General features: G+C 42.1%; 1 protein-coding gene across 4 annotated transcripts in view; it reads right to left on the bottom strand.

The window, feature by feature from the left end:
• Positions 1–18533, bottom strand: part of CEP85L (centrosomal protein 85L) — a 202986-nt gene that overhangs the window by 11686 nt on the left and 172767 nt on the right. For 3 of the 4 annotated variants that reach the window (XM_084827392.1, XM_084827390.1, XM_084827394.1), the window contains exons 6-10: positions 13055–13237; positions 10634–10786; positions 9247–9401; positions 4431–4548; positions 3287–3337 (exon numbers count right to left, since the gene is read on the bottom strand). In XM_084827392.1, the coding sequence (XP_084683518.1) occupies positions 3287–3337; positions 4431–4548; positions 9247–9401; positions 10634–10786; positions 13055–13237 (660 nt within the window). The remainder of the gene's footprint in view (positions 1–3286; positions 3338–4430; positions 4549–9246; positions 9402–10633; positions 10787–13054; positions 13238–18533) is intronic. The other variant, XM_084827391.1, reaches the window with a different exon arrangement.

An 18533-nucleotide genomic window follows, 5' to 3' on the forward strand; every position in this document is an offset into this window, starting at 1 on the left:
CTGTGGACCCTGCCTTATCAGGAATCTCAATAGCACAGGGAGTTCTACTTGCATTCAAGCATGTGTGAGCAGAATTCCCTTTCAGACCTTGCCAATTCAACCCAGCAAGGTCTGTACTGAGGTGGGTGGGGACGGTGTACCCAGAGAAGTAGGGGGAAGAGCCAATGTGCAAGGCCTCGACTATCTACACACTTTAAGCGCTCACATGTTTGCCTGAACAGGGCTCTTCTTGATGAGAAATGCTAGGCTGAGGGCTCTCTCTACTGCCAAGAACGCTAGAACATCCTGTATATCTATTGCCATGCCAAAGAAGAAAAGGTTGGAAGATAGAATTAGGGTGCTCTTCTTTCAGTTGGCAAAAAGACCATAGGCTTTCTTGACATTGTGCTCAACCTCTCTCACAGAGGAGGATATTGTGATGGCAGTTGTTTGTCGTAGTTAGGAGCACAATCAGTACAGTAAAATCCTTCAAGAGCCCTGTTGATGTTGTTAACAAACTGAAAGGGAGACTCAGTAGTGCGAACATTTCAAATTTCACACAAACTTTAGTTATTGGTGGTTCAGAATACTGAGATATGTCTCCTCCATGTCTATCAAGGCCAGCACATTCCCCTGCTGAGGTGTCAAGAAAGCAGACTCTACATGCTACAGATCTACGTAATAGTTGATTTTCTTGAGAACCAGGATGGCTCTGACCACATCATTATTTTGAGGCATTGCGAACAAAATGGAGATAGGGCCCGGGCCGCTCTTCCCTAGCACATCTCTCTAGTAAGAGCATGCAACAGCCTTGACTATATTCCTTCCAATAGGAAGGGAAGGCTGAGCTTCCCCTCCTGCCTGAAGGAATTGATATGTGCCTGGTATATATCAATCATCTCTGAAGTCCAGGACTGCTGGACTCAGAAGAGAAAGATCCTTCTATCTGTCCAGATCATACTTTGGAAAGAGGTTGAAATTAGCTGAAAAATACCACCAGTGAACTGTAAATAGAATTATACTGCATTGTGTCTAAAATTATTGTTCATTGCAATCTGTTCCAAACTTTCAATTTTTAATCATGTATCTCAAGTGTCAATTTTATGCTAATTTAATCATGACTAGAGGGATGGAATTCTTTTCAAGTTTAGACTTCCATTATTAAAAACTCAGCAAAAACCTTGCGCCCTGGGATAGAAATACAGCTACTAATACTGCAGCTCAGTTCATATCAAAGATCGTTTCTGGCTTTTGACAGTTTCAGATATGGCAAAAATAAAAATTTTACTGCTCATGAATTAATTGCTTCTCATTCCCTGAACAGCAACTAGTCTGGATTGCAAGAGGCTTGTTCCCCATCCCCAGATACTACAGCTAACAAGGCCCAGCTGAGACTAATAGGAATGTCCTGACTTCAACAGCCCAGCTTCCCTATTCAGCCCCTGAAAAAGGAAACAGGAAACAAAAATAGGAACAGATCTAGTTCTATAACAAAGTCACTCCCTAGCAGAACTCATCTCTTCTCCTTAGATCTTTGCCCATTCATTGCATCTCTCCTGCTAAGTCCCTCTCAGAGTCTGGTGCTTGCTCTGAATTCTAGTTCTTGGTGTTGCTTGTTTGCCTAGCGCTGCCTATCTCCACTGCTGTTCCTGGACCCAATCCTACCTTGCCTCTGCCTCAGACCTCCTTTTGCCTTGCTTTCTCTGTCCTAGACTCATTTATGTTCAACCTCTTTAGCTACTCTTATTCTTTACAGACTCTTATCCTGGGACCAGGACTGAGTGCCAAGTTCACATTCGCACCTCTTGCATGTGAATTTCAACACTTCAGTGGTGGTTTCTCTAAACTGCAGTTTCATGTTACATTTAAAATGGGGAACTGTGGTTTAATGTCCGTTTACTAACCAGGATCAGAAACCAGGCTCCAATCATAGTTTCAGATCCTAGTCAGTAAGCTGACATTAAACCATAGTCCTTATTTCAGATGTAGCAAGATGTAAAGACATGATAATTGAAGCACCAAAACTGGTACAAAAGGGGCGGAGGGGAAGGGGGAAGTACGTGGGCTAATGCTCCTGGCTTAATCAACTATGATTTATTAGGTTGGGCTCATTTAATCCAAACTGGCCCAAAATATCAGCAATGTAATGAAAGAAAAGTAAGTCTGTGCTAGTCTGTAGTTTACTGCTGCCACACAGGTGCTTTAAGTCACATAAACAGCTGTTTACATGCAGCTATTTACCAGCAGGTTGAGCAATTTTTTTAACCACAGCCAGTCATAATAAAGATCTGTAGTGGCATATTAAGCCACTGATTGCAAACACTGCACCATGTGGTTATAGCCAACACATGGAACAGTTTAAAGCAGCCTTCCATTGGCAGTATAACATGTTGTAAACCAGCCCTCAAGTCATGCTAAAGTGACAGAAAGCAAAATCTTTGCATACTATGTTTTGCATTGTTGTATGTGTTCCAATCACTTCATCATCATCTTCATTAATTCATCATTCTCCTCTATACCAATTCTGCGTAGGTAACTGTTGACCAGTGAGAAGCACTTCACTACACTACACAGATCTAGTTAGCAGGACATGACAGCCCACCTTGGCTTAATTTACCCACAGGGGCTGTCGCATTCTGTGCCTGCTGGTGCTATTTTGCACAGTGCCCACAGTTGCCCAGCTTGTCATGTCATGCAAACCCATCGCTAAGGGTAAAAGTCTCTTGAGAAAATAGTGGGGAAGGGAATCCAGTAGTACTAGCAATGCTGTACTATTCTTATACCACTATGTGGCATGACTACATCATGCAAAATAGAAGGTGTTTGCTGCTGAAACCCAAGAGGGTAAAGTTGGCAGGTGCAATCTTGCCTACCTTCAACAGTGTCATAAGGTACTGTGGGCAGCTTATGCAGCCATGTCAGCAGATACACCCGCTGCTGCTAACATTAACCAAGAAATCCCATCCAGCCTTCATTGACACAACTAAGGCATTGCTGACAGAGATTCAGCTGGGTTACAGTGGTGGGACCTCAGTTTTCATTCTTGATGAGCTTTTCTTCTTCCCTACCTTGCTGGGTTCCCAGGTTATGATATTCATTCATTCAGAACATTTATATTCAGCCTTTCAGTCCTAGGTACCACAAAGCAGATTACAAATGAAGCATAAAAAGCATTAAAATAGTACAAAATAATGGCTTAATAATATTGCTCACTTATGAAGTGCAGATGACCCCCTTTTAATGAAGAAGATGCATCTTCCTGAATTGCAAGGCTAAGATTAAATGCATGAAAACCATATTTCAGTACCTGAATCTCTAAAGTCATCTCTGTAATCTGATTCTGTTGATTGTCTATGACCTGTTGAGAAAAGAACACAAAATGTTACTGTTCATATCGCTGATGCATCGGCCATATTTTGATTGAGGGACAGTTATCTTATTTCTTGTGGGCCTGAGAATGCATGCAAAAGACATGCACTACTAAAAAAAATCATGTTGCAGGATCAGGACTGGAACTAGCAAAACACAGAGGCTGGCGAGAAGGTTTGTTGGCACAACTGCCAGTGGTGCTAAGAGGCAAATGAGGGGAGATGAAAACATGCCCAGCAGTGGCTGGAAAACGGCAGTGGAGACACAGTGTATTTTGGTCAGCATTGTATATGTGCACAGATACTGACTGGCTAGCAGGCCTCAACATGGACTACTAGTCAGACAGCAACTGCATGCTTGGCATGGTCATGACTAAGACAGTCCTTGCCTCCACCATTACCCCTCACCCACTTCTGGCTATGTTTACCTCTCTTCCCTTGATTGCTCTGCAGCAGCACCTGCTGCTGGCAACACATAGGGAAATAAATAACAGGTCAACACAGTTCAAGGAGTTGTTAACATATAAAGCTCTAAACAAATTGGGACCAGGTTGTCTTTGGGACTGCCTCACTCCTAATGTCCCTCCCAGATCTCTGTGAACATCAGAGGGAGCATTTCTGAGGGTGCCACATGTTTCTGAGGTTCGCCCGAGGAGCGCTCGCAGTACAGCATTTAGTGTAGCAGTACCCCCCTCTGGAACGCTTTCTCAATTGGCATTAGAGAGCCCCCCACAGTTCTGATGTCCAGATGTCTTCTTAAAACTCATCTCTTTACATAGGCTTTCCCTGAAGTGTGACCCAGCCAGGTATGGTTTGTAGTACACAGTAGAGCGTGTGGTCTTGCTGCTGATTAATTTGTGTTGTGTTGTTTTTGTTATATTTATTGTTGCTTTTTATGCCATTGTATTTTATGCTTACCACTTTGATACCTTTGTGGAAAGCAGTATAAACATCTGAATAATAAATAAAAATAAATAATATAACATAAAATAAATAAATATAACTATAGCAATATGGCCTAGAGCTGAAAGAATTTTTGATATAATTTTTGACTGGATCATCTAACCAATTTGGTGTACTTACCTTGCTGGCTTTCTCATTTTCCTCTTTGAGGCTTTCATTTTCACTCTGAAGTTGTTTTGTGTCCAACATAGGAAGGCGGACACCATCTTCCAGGCATTTTTCTACTTTCTGTTGCAGGCTGTGGTTTGGATTTAAAAAGGCAAAAACAAACAAACAAGAAAATCATACATTTCACACCAATACTCAACAGCCAAATGCTGTGTAGTACATGTCATTCAGAAAATCACTTTTTGATTTGAATCTATAAACAAAATGAATTCTGCCACAACCAAAGATTCCATTCACACATTAATCCCTGGAAATGTTTTGTGGATAACTCATGCTGATGTAGCGGCCCAGTTTACATATAACACTAAGCCACTAATTCAGCATTACATGCACAAGCCTTTGTCAGCCCAACCAAAGTATTGCGCGCATGATCCTAAGAGCTTGTGTACATACTGCTAAATGCCAGCTTAAGTGTTATGTGGCTAGTGTTTTTACTTATTTGGGTTGCTAGTTTCATTTTCTGAAATGAACTTGTGGGCACCAAATCACTAGAACTCCCTGGAATGTTATAAAAACCTTCAGCCTTTTACAGATAGGTAAACTCCAGCCTCAGGAGACGAACTAGACTTGTAATACAAAACATGGGTGGTTCCATGGGGCCAGTAGAAATGCCCTCAGGTCTCTGATTTATAGTATGGATTCAGCTGTGTGTATGGCCCTTTTAAAAAGGGGGAAATCTGCTGGGCATATTCCAAAGCTGAGTCAGCTTTCAGTTCTCAGTACTTTTCTGCCAGAAGCCTCCTGCTTTGTTTTGCAAACAGAGATGGCTGTGTTTGCTTATTATTTATTATTATTATTATTTTATTTATTTATTTCATTTCTATACCACCCAATAGCCGAAGCTCTCTGGGCGGTTCACAAAAACTAAAACCAAACAACACACAATAAAACAATTTAAAATATATAGAACATTAAAACCACAATACAATACAATGCTTCTGTTTCGTGACTAATTTTGCAAATACCAGTGACAGTGGTTTTATTCTGTTTCAAGTCAAAACTATCAGTTTTTTAATCTCCTTTGGTTTATCTTTCCCTGTGGCTATTGCAGCCCAATCCTGTGCAGAGAAATTAAGATTCTTTGAATTCACGGGGATATACTGCCAAGTAAGAGTGTTTAGGATTGCAGGGGGCGGGGGGAGGACAGGAGACTGGCAACTTGATTCCAGTTATTGTTCTAGTTACTCGATGATAAACATTTGCCTAAAAATACTAAGATCCTGTTCTTGGGCTGGCCCTAGTAAGCCTTGGATATTGCATATAGGAGGAGGAATGTCCACCTTCAGCTGCAAATGCCTGCTATGTCAGTTTTAGCAAAGAATATGATGTTGTAGGGTGTTTTTGTTCTTTGGCCACTTGAAACAGAGTGCAAGCCTCATATTAAAGTGTGATCATGGTGTTATTGTTGTTGTTTAACTTTAAAGGCTTTCAGGTATTTGAAATCAGAAGATGTTGGCTTTTAAAAATGGGACGGGGGAGAGAGAGAGAGCTGATTATCCTTATTTTATATGAAAGATGCTCTGCACATACTCAAAATGCTTCTGATTTTACAATGTCTTGGTCTGAGCTCGGGCAATGAAAACACAAGAGTAGCTTAATCCAAACAAGCTCAGTTTCAAATTAAGCCCTGCAATATGAGGAAGCAGAAAAGCAGGAGATATGGATGTCCATTTTGCTCTGCAAAGTCATGTTATGTGAACAGCTTTTTCTTGTAAAATAATGTAAGTTTTGTCAAAAAGCAGGTTTGTTTTACTTAGGTTATGTGAAGGGATGTTAAATGCAAGCTTCTTAAGTAGATTTGACCATGGTTTTCCTGTTTATTTCTCCCCCTCCCCACAATTTTGGGGGCAGAGAAGGATAATTGCTCCTTTAAAGTTGAGAAGTCTGTTTTATCCTTTGGTAACTTTTTTAAAAAATCTGACACTCCCCAAAATATCTTCTTTAAACCACCACCACCACTATTTTTGAAAATGTTTTTTTTCAATCCTTATGTCTAGCCAGGCTGGCTAACAAAATTTGTTTTGTGAGCTATTATCTCCAGTGTACTTATTTTCATTCTATCTGCAATCACAACAATATGAAAGAAGAAAAGTCACCCCTGAATGGCTGAAGTCCAACGTCAGTTCAAGTTTTTACAATGGCCATGTGTGAGCTACTGACTGTAGCATGCAGCCCTCCCCCCCACCGAAAAGGAGCAAATAAAACCACGTGCGTCTACCTTACATAAATGTTGCCTTAATTCTTTGCCCTTTGCCACTCACACACATGCCAAATATACCCCCTCCATTACATACAAATGTCCCAGAGCAGGGAAGAATCACACTTTTGCTTCCCATCATCCCCATGATCTTTCAAAAATAAAAATACTAATGATGACAATGACAATTGTTGTTTAAATTTAGAAACAAGACTGCTCTTCAAATATTTGTAGACTTTCAGGAGGGTACAAAGCCAGACTGGTGGATTACACACTCACAAATACAAGAGGTACCAGATGTAAGATGGAAACAATGTACTCAGTAATTTGGCTAACTGTCTCAAATACCTAACCTTTCATCATTTGAACAAAGTGTTTGTGGCATGAACCTTCAGCAACAGAGGGTCACAAACTGAAGTGTTACATGTTAGAACGTAGACTGTTAGAAATTAAAATTCTAAAATGACTTTTATTGTTATCTTTATTGCATAGTTACAATGGAGTATTCGCCTAGTTTCTTTAAAAATAAAAGCCTTCTTATAAAATGATAGACTCCAAAGAATTTAGTGCATGCTGCAATGACACTGTCTCATTTTAACATTTAGAATTGGTCAGGTGAAATCTCTCTTCCTGTTCCTTTGTAATAATGTATATATAGTGAGAGAAAACATACTAGCTAAATGTCTCTTGTAAATATTTGTCTGCTTCAGCACAAATATATGAATTGTATATTTTAACAAAGCTCTGCAAACTACTTTACAATCCTTATTTTCTCCTGTCTCACAACTTCACTGTGAAATAGTTTCTACTACTTAGATACTCAAGATACAGTTGCTTGCTCAAAACATTCAGTGAGTTAACACGCTAACAGGAGTTTAATCCCAAAAACCAAACCTCACTTCTAGTCAACAGATCACACGGTTTCTACCTGTCAACAAGAATGGAATTTTCATTCCTTAACTCTCATGTTTAGCAACTAAATTGACCAACGGAGGGAGCAATCCTATGGCCACTAGACAGCGACTAGACGGCCATAGGATATGCTGTTTTCCAGGAAGCCACCTCAGAGCCCATGCTCTGAGGCCAGTTCCTGGAAAACCGACCTCCCCCCACTTCCGAACAACCCTGTCCTCTGCACTCACAAGAGGAGCGCAGAGGGACCGGAAAGGGGCATGGCTGGGGGCATTCCAGGGTGGTGAGATCACAGCTGCTTGTACAACACATCCAATGTGTCATACAGCAGCCTCCTTCCCCACTCTGTGCTCATGAGGCTATACAGCCGCAATCGGCTGTCTAGCTGAAAAAGTGGGGCAGGAAACACGTGGGGGGAACGATTCCCTCCATGCTTCTCCTGCCCTGCTTTGGATAGGCGGTCGCCTCCGAGTTTGGAGGCAGCCACCTATCTAGATAGGACTGCGCCCTAAATGACGCTCCCAACTTTGGCCTATCAGTGCTAGCTGGGAAAGCTTATGCCACAATCCATCTCCTAATCTAGAAGTCACCACAAGTTTCTGTTGTTTTTGCTGCAACAGACTCACATGGTGACTCCTCTGGAAGTTGTTCTCATAGTGAAGAAGAATATTCTCACTGTCACATTAAATTTAGGAACTGCAGCAGAAGTCTTGTAACTTTCCAGCCAGGTTTTGTCAGCTGCAGAGACTGCATTGGAATGGAAGGGAAAATGGGGGGGAATTACGTGTGTGGCTGCAGTGCTGGCTCCAGGTCTTTATGGATCCATGGATAAGACACCCTCAATGGACCCCTCTCCCTTAGTGAGTCTACCGTCTCACCAGCAGTGTGGCCTGCTGCTCCTCCTCCTCTTCCTCATAATTGCTACCAGGTCCAAGGGCTCTTGTTAGCAGGCCTTCTGCTGGGATGTGGGTCTTGGCAGGTGCCCAAGCATGCCAACACTTAACACAGGCCCTGTGTAATTGCTAGGGTTCTATGCAAGCATTTCCCATTGCTTCCTGTTAACCTGGAAGCACTATGGGGTGCTTGCTAAGCAACTATGCGTGCAACTCCCATTTGTTCTCCCTTGTTTGTAGTTCTGCCAGAAAAACTAGTTTGGAAAGTTATGTGACTGCTGCTGCTGCTCTACCTACATTTCGGATGCCAACACTGGCAAACACAGCACCTGGAGTACACCTTATATCCTCAATGAGACTTCTGGCGACAAATGGCAGCCTTCTATGAGACTGATTCTGCCCATGCATTGCCAGTTTATGGCCTGTTCTCCAGTCAAACATGTTATTTGTTAACAGTTATGAATCCTCTTAGCCATCAGGATTAGCAATTCCTCTTAACTCAAGCTTCTGTTTTTACCCCTCCTTTCCTAAAACCAGCAATTTTTGCAATGACCACATATTTAAAAAGATGTTGCTGTCACCAGGCACAGACACATCTCATCTGCATTTTGCAATGTAGTGCATCACTGCCTTTTGTGCAGTGTAGAGGGGCAGTTGACATTACAACAGCGTTCACCTGAGTGACTTCACTAGAATTGGATAAGTGGAGCTGGATTGAAATATCCTGTACAGAGCAACAGACCAGCGTCAATCATGTTATTCATACCTCTGTACTGCAGTTACCAATTCTTTTTCTTTCTTCTTCTGACACACTAGCTGGAGTTCTTTTTCTTTACATTGTGCCTTGGACTCTTCAAGATCCTTTTCTAGCTCAGCCACAGTAGCTTTCAGCTGCTTGTTCTTTTCTTCAAGAACTTGCAGCTATAGAACAAGGAAAGATTTTAATATGGAGGCATGCTTACCACAGATCAGGGACACTCGGTCTATGCCTTAGCACAGTTCTGTTTAAGGGAAATAACTATCCAAGCTTCCTCAAGTGTACTAAGACAGATCTACAAACAGGTAGTTGGCACTGGGGTGTATAGCTTGGAAGCGAGCAAATCAAAGCAAAGGGAGGGAGGGAGCATGGTCACATTGTACCCTTTAACATGTTTCAGGAATTGTTTGCTAACTAGAGAGGGAGCCAAAGCTTCAAAAAGATGTTGGTCGTAGAAAAGTTGAAAGTTTATTAGTAAGTGCAACATGCTCCACATTTTTTGGCATATAGCTTTCTTCAGGAGCAATTTTTTCATATTGAACCTACTATGGGCATTCATGTTTATTTAAAAAAAGGAGCCAATATATCAAAACACAGTGGGCATATTGCATTTTCCAGCAAACTTTTCTACTTTCAGAATCTGTTTGAGGCCCCATCTCTCTTTTTGTTTCCAGGTTCCAAGATGCTGCCTTCCTTTTTGTGAAGCATCTGGAATAATGGGCTTAGCCACAGCCTCTCTGGACTCAATATCATTCTAACACAGCAACAGGCAAAATGTCCATGCTTACAGTTCTCTGTATGATACAGTTACCATTGTTAAGGCAATGTGTGGTTATCTAGTTCAAAACATGAAACCACAGCCCACACTTTTCATGCTCTGGAATTTTTTGTCCCAAATTATTTGTTCCACTGGTTGTTTTATATTACTTTAATAATCAGAATGTGTTGTTGTTTTTTGAAAGAAATAATTGTATACAATGCAGCAACTAGTTTACTATGCTAATCAAGAACAAAGAAACTGGAGACTAATTCAGACTACTTTTCTGTTTTCCATAATTATTTGCTCCCATACTACAAAAGAAAAAACAATGCAAACGAATGACAACAAATGTGAGCTTCACATCAGGGCAACAAGTTTTAAAACCCTTTTCTTATTAGTATATTTGAGCACAATTCACTGGAACTATGTGAAGTCTGCTGAAATGGGCGGGATCTGTGTAGAAGGCTTTGGGCAGCACTTATTCCTTTCTATGGGGCTTATGCTGAGATGTTCCCAGATGCTTTTTATATTTTATCAGAGTACAGTCTATGCAAGTACAGCACAATTTGGAATATGTATTCAGCAAAAGTTCTTTGCGAGCCCTCTGTCTTCTGAGCACTGCAAAACACAGATTACCTGTTTAGTCTGACTCTCAACATCATCCAGTGTTGGCAAGTCAGCCAGGTACTTTTCAAGTGTTTCAATTCTTCTTTGTTTCTCTTTATTTTGCTCTGACTCTTTTTGGCATTTCTTTTTCAGGCTGGTTATGTACCTATCTCTTGTTTTGAGCTAGAAAGGGAATAAAGTTATGTGTTTCATTATGTGAGGTAGGAAACAAATCTTTATAGGCTAATTTAAAAACAGAATGATTTATTATTAAACCTCAGTAAAACCTTAAGTTGTTTTTTCAACATGGATTAAAACAGTGTTTTTATTAAAAGACAAACAGACTGCAATGGAGTATTTATATTTTCAAAAGCTAAGAGGTCTTGCTTACCATCTCCATGGTTAAACACACATCTATCTAGAGCTGCTTTTCCTTTATTTAAGCCAGCAGTTTGGAGACCACAAAACATATTAATAAAAACATACTATTGCTTACACTTATTTGTCTTGTATTAATAGCTGTGGGAACAGTTTCTTTTCTCCAAAATGTAACAGTCAGAATTTTGCTGCTGGTGGCGTAACTGTTGGCAGTTTCAAACATAGTCTCAGCCAGTATCCACAATACAGTATGAACCATAGGCTTGTGTGCCTTCCCCCACCATCTGAGAAAAGTGTATTGTGAACTACAGCCTCTGAGAGAAAATGTCAATACCACAAGTAGGCCCTCCTCATGCTATGCATCTGCTGCAAAGAGATAGATCCTGACTGTTTGGCCTAGTTGTGTAGTTTTGGTTATGGAAGAGTGTGTGAGCCTGAAACTTGCTTTCACACCCTGCTGCTTGTATAACTTATATACTCAGGCTATGTGTGAAGTGATCACATGTAGGCATGACCTCTGAATGTGCACACATATATTTTAAGGAACTTCGGCAGAAACAGCAGTGGTTGGAAGAGTAAGGGGAAACTAGGGAATTACACTGTCCATAATCAAGACTCACAAGCATCTTCTCACAAAAAGATCCTTGGGATCTATTTCTTGGATGACAGTCTGCCACATGAATGAGAAAAGTTCCAAATCCATCCCAATACAAACAACACAAGACACGAAACTCAGCCTAACGTCTTCCCTTGACAGTCTGACAGCTCCATCAGAGGATTTCATGTCAAATAGCTGCTTTGTTGAGGTAGACTTCTTACAGCACTCATGTCACTGTCAGTCTTTAAAAAGTATGTCTTTATTGTACCTGATAATTGACATCAGCAAAGGTAGATGTGCCTTGACAACTTCTTTGTTAACAAGGATTTTTTTAGGCAAACCAATTTAAAATCTGTACTCTAAAATTTAACACATAAATTGTGACTTAAATTGACTGCATAATAAAAATCAACCCAAGTGCTTAACCACTTTCTGGATGAGACATTCATTTCATCATGAATCAGTGTAGGATTGCCCCCTGCCCCAATATTTTTAAATACAAAAGATAGTTTGTATCTAGGATTTGTTATACCCAGCTATCCATTATACTGAATATCAGCCATGATACAAACAGGTGGAGATGCCTGTAAAAGAGTTTATTAGATGGTATCAGAAAAAAAAAAGTTGAAAAGTCAGAAACAGGACACCCAAGTAGTTAGGGTGAAGGGTAATACTGCCTTGCATAACTCCCATGGCTAGAAGAATTAGAACAAAATCATGCACAGTTGGCCTTGTAGGCCCCTTCCAACCCTACTAATCTATGAGTTAACCATGTTTTGTTAATTTTTTTTCACAAGGTGCATAACTGCTCTATTCTTGGGTATGGAATTTTGATACTTTTTTTTAGAACAGAACAGAACAGATTATAGATCACTGCAGTTTTTAAGGCTGAGGCTTTAATCACCATTTTGGCTTTTATTAGTAGTCCTGCCACAGTACAAGAGCCTCCAGTAGATAAGCTGAAATGTACTGCATTAGCACTAATCCAATATCCCTTTAATTGTACTTCTTCCTCCTATTGCTGCAATCTAAAACAAACAAAAAACCAAGAGTAATTTAACAGTGGAAGGAAGAAATATGGTACAACTGAATTAAATATGCAGAGTCGGGTATCAAGATGAACCAGACTCACCCTCTGCCATTTTCCAAGATAACAGGCTGGATCTAGACTACGTCAGTGGAGCTTAGTTCCCAATAAAACTAATGGGACTTAAGCTACATTGTACCACTGATTTCAATGGAACCAAAGTTCAACTAACTTAGTCTGGATCCAACTCACTGTACTGCAACTCCAATGAAAAAAAGAGCTCTCCTCCAGCTGAATAAAGCTGTATAAAATGGGAAGATCACACTGATAAGTCACGCACAGCATGCATGAAGATGCTATGAACAAATCTGAAGCCTTAATATAGCTAACCCAACTGAGAAATTTGTTTTTGTCACAGAAATAAAGCCAAAATCAATGCAAGACCCACCTTCTCTTCCATCTTTTTTTTATCTTCGTTGGATTTGTTTGCCATTTGTTTGAGAAACTCACTGAGTTGTAGCTCCTTACTTTGTACAGCTACAAGCTTTCGTTCCAGCTCCTCCCTTTCACAGTGTGCCACAGTTCTCTCTGCAAACTGAGGCTGCATTGCTGGGTTCTCATACTGAGGTTGCTTTGAAGAAGGAAAACAGAACAGATGAGAAAAGGGTCCCTGAAGATACTGCTATTAACCTTGCATAGCTGGAGCACGGTTTCTTGAGAAGGCTCTCTCACCTGGAACATTTGGATCAGGGTGGCCATCTTGGAAAGATAACAAATATAGTATATGCTATATTGAATTTCATAATGAAAAAACAGAAGCATACCACAAGGAATATTGGTGGTTATCTTCAGCTATATCATAAATTTAAAGTGGCATCCATTTTTCAGCTAATATCTAAGCATAATATGCATTTATGGGTAGACACCAACTAAAGTCCTACTTTGAGTAGACTCATTGAAATGAATGGGACAAGTTACTCATGACTAACCTAAGTCCCATTCATTTCAATGGGTCTACTCCAAATAGGACTTTAGTTGGATTCTACCCTACGTGTTAAAGAATGCATGGATTCCTAGGTAACTATCCTGGCCAGATGGTGGGTGTGTGTAAAAAAGAAAAATGAATTTGGCCATCAGTCATAATGTTGAGGTGTGACTATACTACACCAGTAAAGAACAGGTCAACTGTGCAATCCCTCCCAGCTTTCCCATTAGGTTTTCCTTTTATACAGAGAGAGATTTCACACAGTTTTGTGAACAATCTTATAGAGAAAAATAGTAGTAGAGAGTCATGCACTCTAAGAAGACTGGAACAGAGGCTGACAAAGTGGACTTAGGCATGGTAATAGTATGTCAAATCCATACATGTCTAGTGTCAACATTTCATAAACTGAAGTAGTCAAACTAAAGCTCAATCTAGAGCTTATTGCTTGTAAAACCCTTCCTGACTGCACTACTTCAGACTACTGTGGGGGACCTATAGCCCTCCAGATGTTGTTGGTCCACAACTCCTGTCATCCTTCACCATTCGCCACGCTGGCTGAAGCTGATGGCAGTCCAGTAATACTTGGAGAGCCACAGGTTCCCCACCCCTGGCCTAAGTGAATACTAGAAAACGAGCATGTCAGTGGCCTGGTTTCCACGATCACCACCATGGCTTGCTTAAACTGCAGTGCGTACCGGTGCTTGCTGGGTGCCATTTACCTAATTACTTGCATGGACATGCCTTGTCATGTCATCCAAACCCAGGTGGTATGGCTTCTTTGAGGGGGAAACACCCTGAAATAATCCAACAACAGGCCATGGGTTGAGAGTTGTTTCCGCCTCCAACAAGTCATGCCACCAGGGTTTGGATGACATGATTTAAGCCACGTCTGGGTGGATAATTGGCAAATGACACCCAAACAAGCCACTGTTGTTTGTTTAAGCCATCAGGTAAGTGGGCTGCAGGAAGCCCAGGGGGCTGCCCTTTAAGCCATCAGGTAAGTGGGCTGCAGGAAGCCCAGGGGGCTGCCCTTTATCCTTCTGAGAGGCTGTGAGCTCACCAGGTGCTTCTGAGAGCTCCAACTGAATTGGAGGGGTGTGGCCTGAGTACTCCCAGCAGCTGAGTGGCAGGGAAGCTTCAGTCTGTTTCCTGCCTCCCAGCTGAGCAGAGCAGAGCAGAGCAAGCTGCTCCAGCTGGTCCAGGGACTACAGAAGCAAGCAAGCTCCCAGAGAGTGAGCGACCAGAGCGAGTGACCAGGGGGAGCAAACAGGAGTTGGCCAGGGGAGTTCAGCAGGGGAGGCCCAGGGGGAGGCCCCTAACATTTTTTTTTCATTTTATTTTTAACTAACTTTTTTTCCATTTTGTAACACACACTTTCACACAAGTGGGACTCTGCTTTTAACCTCTACTGAGCAGAGGAACAGGCACAGGCTAGTCTAGAACAATCACAAAGCTAGACACAAAAAGGGAAAAGAGGCTATGGAAGGACAAGACTCTCCAGTGGTGGTGACCTGCAAGGTGTGTGCAATGTTTGTTTTCTTGCCTGAGAACAACATGGCCTACACCTGCAACAAGTGCAAGTTGATCACACTGCTGGAAGAAAAAGTAAGTGGACTGGAGCGGCGACTGTCGACCCTCTGGGGAATAAGAGAACATGAAGAGTTCTTGGACAGAATGGGGGAACTACAGCAGCAAAGGGAAGACCAGAAGCTTGAAGAGCAACAGCAAGATGAGGCAGTGGGAAATGCTGAAGTGAAGAAAAATGGAGTAGAGGATACTCCTTGGAAAAGGGTGACAGTTAGGGGAAGAAGAACTAGACGCCACTCTGCACCAGTGGAAGCAATGGAACTGTGGAACTGATTCCAGGTACTTGCGGATGAGACTGGAGGACAGCCTGCAAAGGAAGAATCACAGGGGAACCTACATGAGAGTGAGCAAGAGGCTGAAGGTCAGTCAAACAGAGGCGATGAAACCCAGGCCTACAAGAAGAAGAAGAGAAGAGTGGTAGTAGTGGGAGACTCCTTGCTGCGTGGGATCGAGACCCAAGTATGTCGCGAAGACCCGCGGATTTGCCAAGTATGTTGTCTCCCGGGAGGACGAATTAGAGACGTGACTGAAAGGTTGCCTGCGCTCATAAAGCCCACTGACAGGTATCCCTTTCTTCTCATCCATGTGGGAACAAATGATACCGCCAAGTGGAGCTACGAAGAAATCACGTCAGACTTTGAAGCTTTGGGAAGGAAACTCAAGAACTTTGGGGCCCAGATAGTTTTCTTATCCATCCTTCCAGTAGTTAGAAGAGGGATAGAAAGGGAACGAAAAATACGCTGGGTGAATGACTGGCTACAAAGGTAGTGCCGACGGGAAAGATTCTGGGACCACGGCCTATACTTCCTGGAAGATGGGCTGTTGGCAAGGGATGGGTTGCACCTCACAAAGGATGGGAAGAATGTGTTTGGCCACAGCATGAAGAACTTCATCAGGAGGGCTTTAAACTGAATCCTACGGGGAAGGGAGATATAATGTTGGGGGTAACAATGGACTTGGAGCATGCACTGCAACGGAGAGAACAGCTCTGATAGCGCCCAATAATAGTCTTCAGACACATGTAGGAAGAAAGCCAGACTATGAAGCACATGGTCTTCGATGTCTATATACTAATGCCCAGAGTATGGGAAACAAACAGAACGAACTTGAAATCTTAATTCAGGAGGGAAATTATGACTTGATGGGTATAACTGAGACTTGGTGGGATGACTCTCATGACTGGAATACAGCAATTGAAGGATATAACTTGTTCAAAAAGGAGGAACAGAAAGGGAGGTGGGGTTGCACTGTATGTGAAAAATACATATCTCTGCACAGAAATATGTGGAGGAGGAGCTTGGTAGCCCCATCGAGAGCATCTGGATCAAAATAAATGGAGCAAAGAATAAAAGGAACCTGGTGGTCGGAGTCTAGTACCGGCCACCCAATCAAGGAGAAGACGAGGATGAAACTTTTGAAAAGCAAATAGCCAATGTTTTAAGGAAGCATGATGTAGTAGTAGTGGGGGACTTCCATTTCCCCGATATTGGTTGGGAGACAAATTCTGCAAAACATGGCCCCTCCAGGAAATTCCTGACTTGTGTGGCGGATAACTTCCTCCTACAGAAAGTAGAGGAAGGAACTAGAGGATCGGCTATCCTTGATTTGATCCTAACCAACAGAGATGACTTAGTGGATAAAGTAGCAGTTACAGGAACTCTGGGGGAAAGTGACCATGTTGTACTTGAGTTCTTGGTTCTAAGGGAAGCAAAAGCCGAGTGTAGTCAAACGCGTACCCTGGATTTTAGGAAAGCTGATTTTAATAAACTCAGAACAATGATCAGTAAGGTCCCATGGCAAGCGACGCTAACGAGAAAACGAGTCCAAGATGGGTGGGAGCTTTTAAAAAAGGAAATTCTCAAGGCACAATTACAAACCATTCCAACAAGATGAAAAGGTGGAAGACAACAGAAGAAGCCAATGTGGCTTCACAAAAAGCTTAGGGATGACCTGAAAACAAAAGAGGACACATACAGGAAGTGGAAAGAAGGCCAAGCTACAATGGAAGAATACAGGCAGGTAGCACAGAATTGCAGGGATGGCGTCAGGAAGGCTAAAGCTGAGAACGAGCTGAGGTTAGTGAGGAATGCTAAAAACAACAAAAAGGCTTTCTTCAGCTACGTGCATAGTAAAAGGCAGAGGAAAGAAACGGTGGTTCAGCTATTAAATAAGGATGGCAAAACGATAACAGATGACAAAGACAGAGGTGCTCAATTCCTACTTTGGCTCAGTCTTCTCCCAAAAGAGGGTTTATGACCCCACTGGCAAAGGCGAAGTGCAGGCTGAAGGGGCAGGATTGCAGCTTGAGATCGATAGGCATATGGTCAAGGAACACCTCATTACTTTGAATGAGTTCAAATCTCCAGGCCCAGATGAACTGCATCCTACAGTCATAAAGGAACTGGCAGAAGAACTCTCAGAACTGCTGTCTATTCTCTTTGAGAAATCATGGAGGACGGGGGAAGTGCCAGATGACTGGAGGAGGGCTAATGTTGTCCCTATCTTCAAAAAGGGTAAAAAGGAGGAACCTGGGAACTACAGACCAGTCAGTCTGACATCAATCCCAGGGAAAATTCTGGAGCAGATGATAAAGCAATCCATCTGGAAGAACCTTGAAAACAATGCCGTGATTACTTGAAGCCAACATGGATTTGTCAAAAACAAGTCCTGCCAGACAAATCTGATCTCATTTTTTGATCAAGTAACCTCCCTTGTAGACCGTGGGAATGCTGTAGACATCATATACCTCAACTTCAGCAAAGCTTTCAACGAAGTGCCCCATGATATTCTGTTCAGCAAACTAGCTCAAAGTGGGCTAGATGAAACAACGATCCGGTGGATCCACAGTTGGCTACAGAATCGGACTCAAAGAGTGCTTATCAATGGGACCTTCTCAAACTGGGGAGAGGTAACGAGTGGGGTACCGCAGGGCTCAGTCCTGGGCCCAGTGCTCTTCAACATTTTTATTAATGACTTGGAGGAGGAGGTGCAGGGAATGCTGATCACATTTGAAGATGACACAAAATTGGGCAGGATAGCTAATACTTTGGAAGACAGAAACAAAATTCAAAGTGATCTGGATAGACTGGAGTGCTGGGCAGAAAACAACAGAATGACATTTAATAGGGATGAATGCCAAGTTCTGCACCTAGGAAAAGAAACCAAATGCACAGTTACAAGATGGGAGATACATGGCTCAACAACACTGCAAGCGAGAAAGATCTTGGAATTGTTGTCGATCACAACCTGAATATGAGCCAACAATGTGATGTGGCTGCAAAAAAGGCCAGTGCTATTTTGGGCTGCATTAATAGAAGCATAGCTTCCAAATCCCGGGAAGTACTAGTTCCCCTCT

This window comes from Heloderma suspectum, chromosome 1 (genome assembly GCF_057233095.1).
Source record: "Heloderma suspectum isolate Gila_16-S chromosome 1, 16-S_ref, whole genome shotgun sequence".
Classification (NCBI taxonomy): domain Eukaryota; kingdom Metazoa; phylum Chordata; class Lepidosauria; order Squamata; family Helodermatidae; genus Heloderma; species Heloderma suspectum.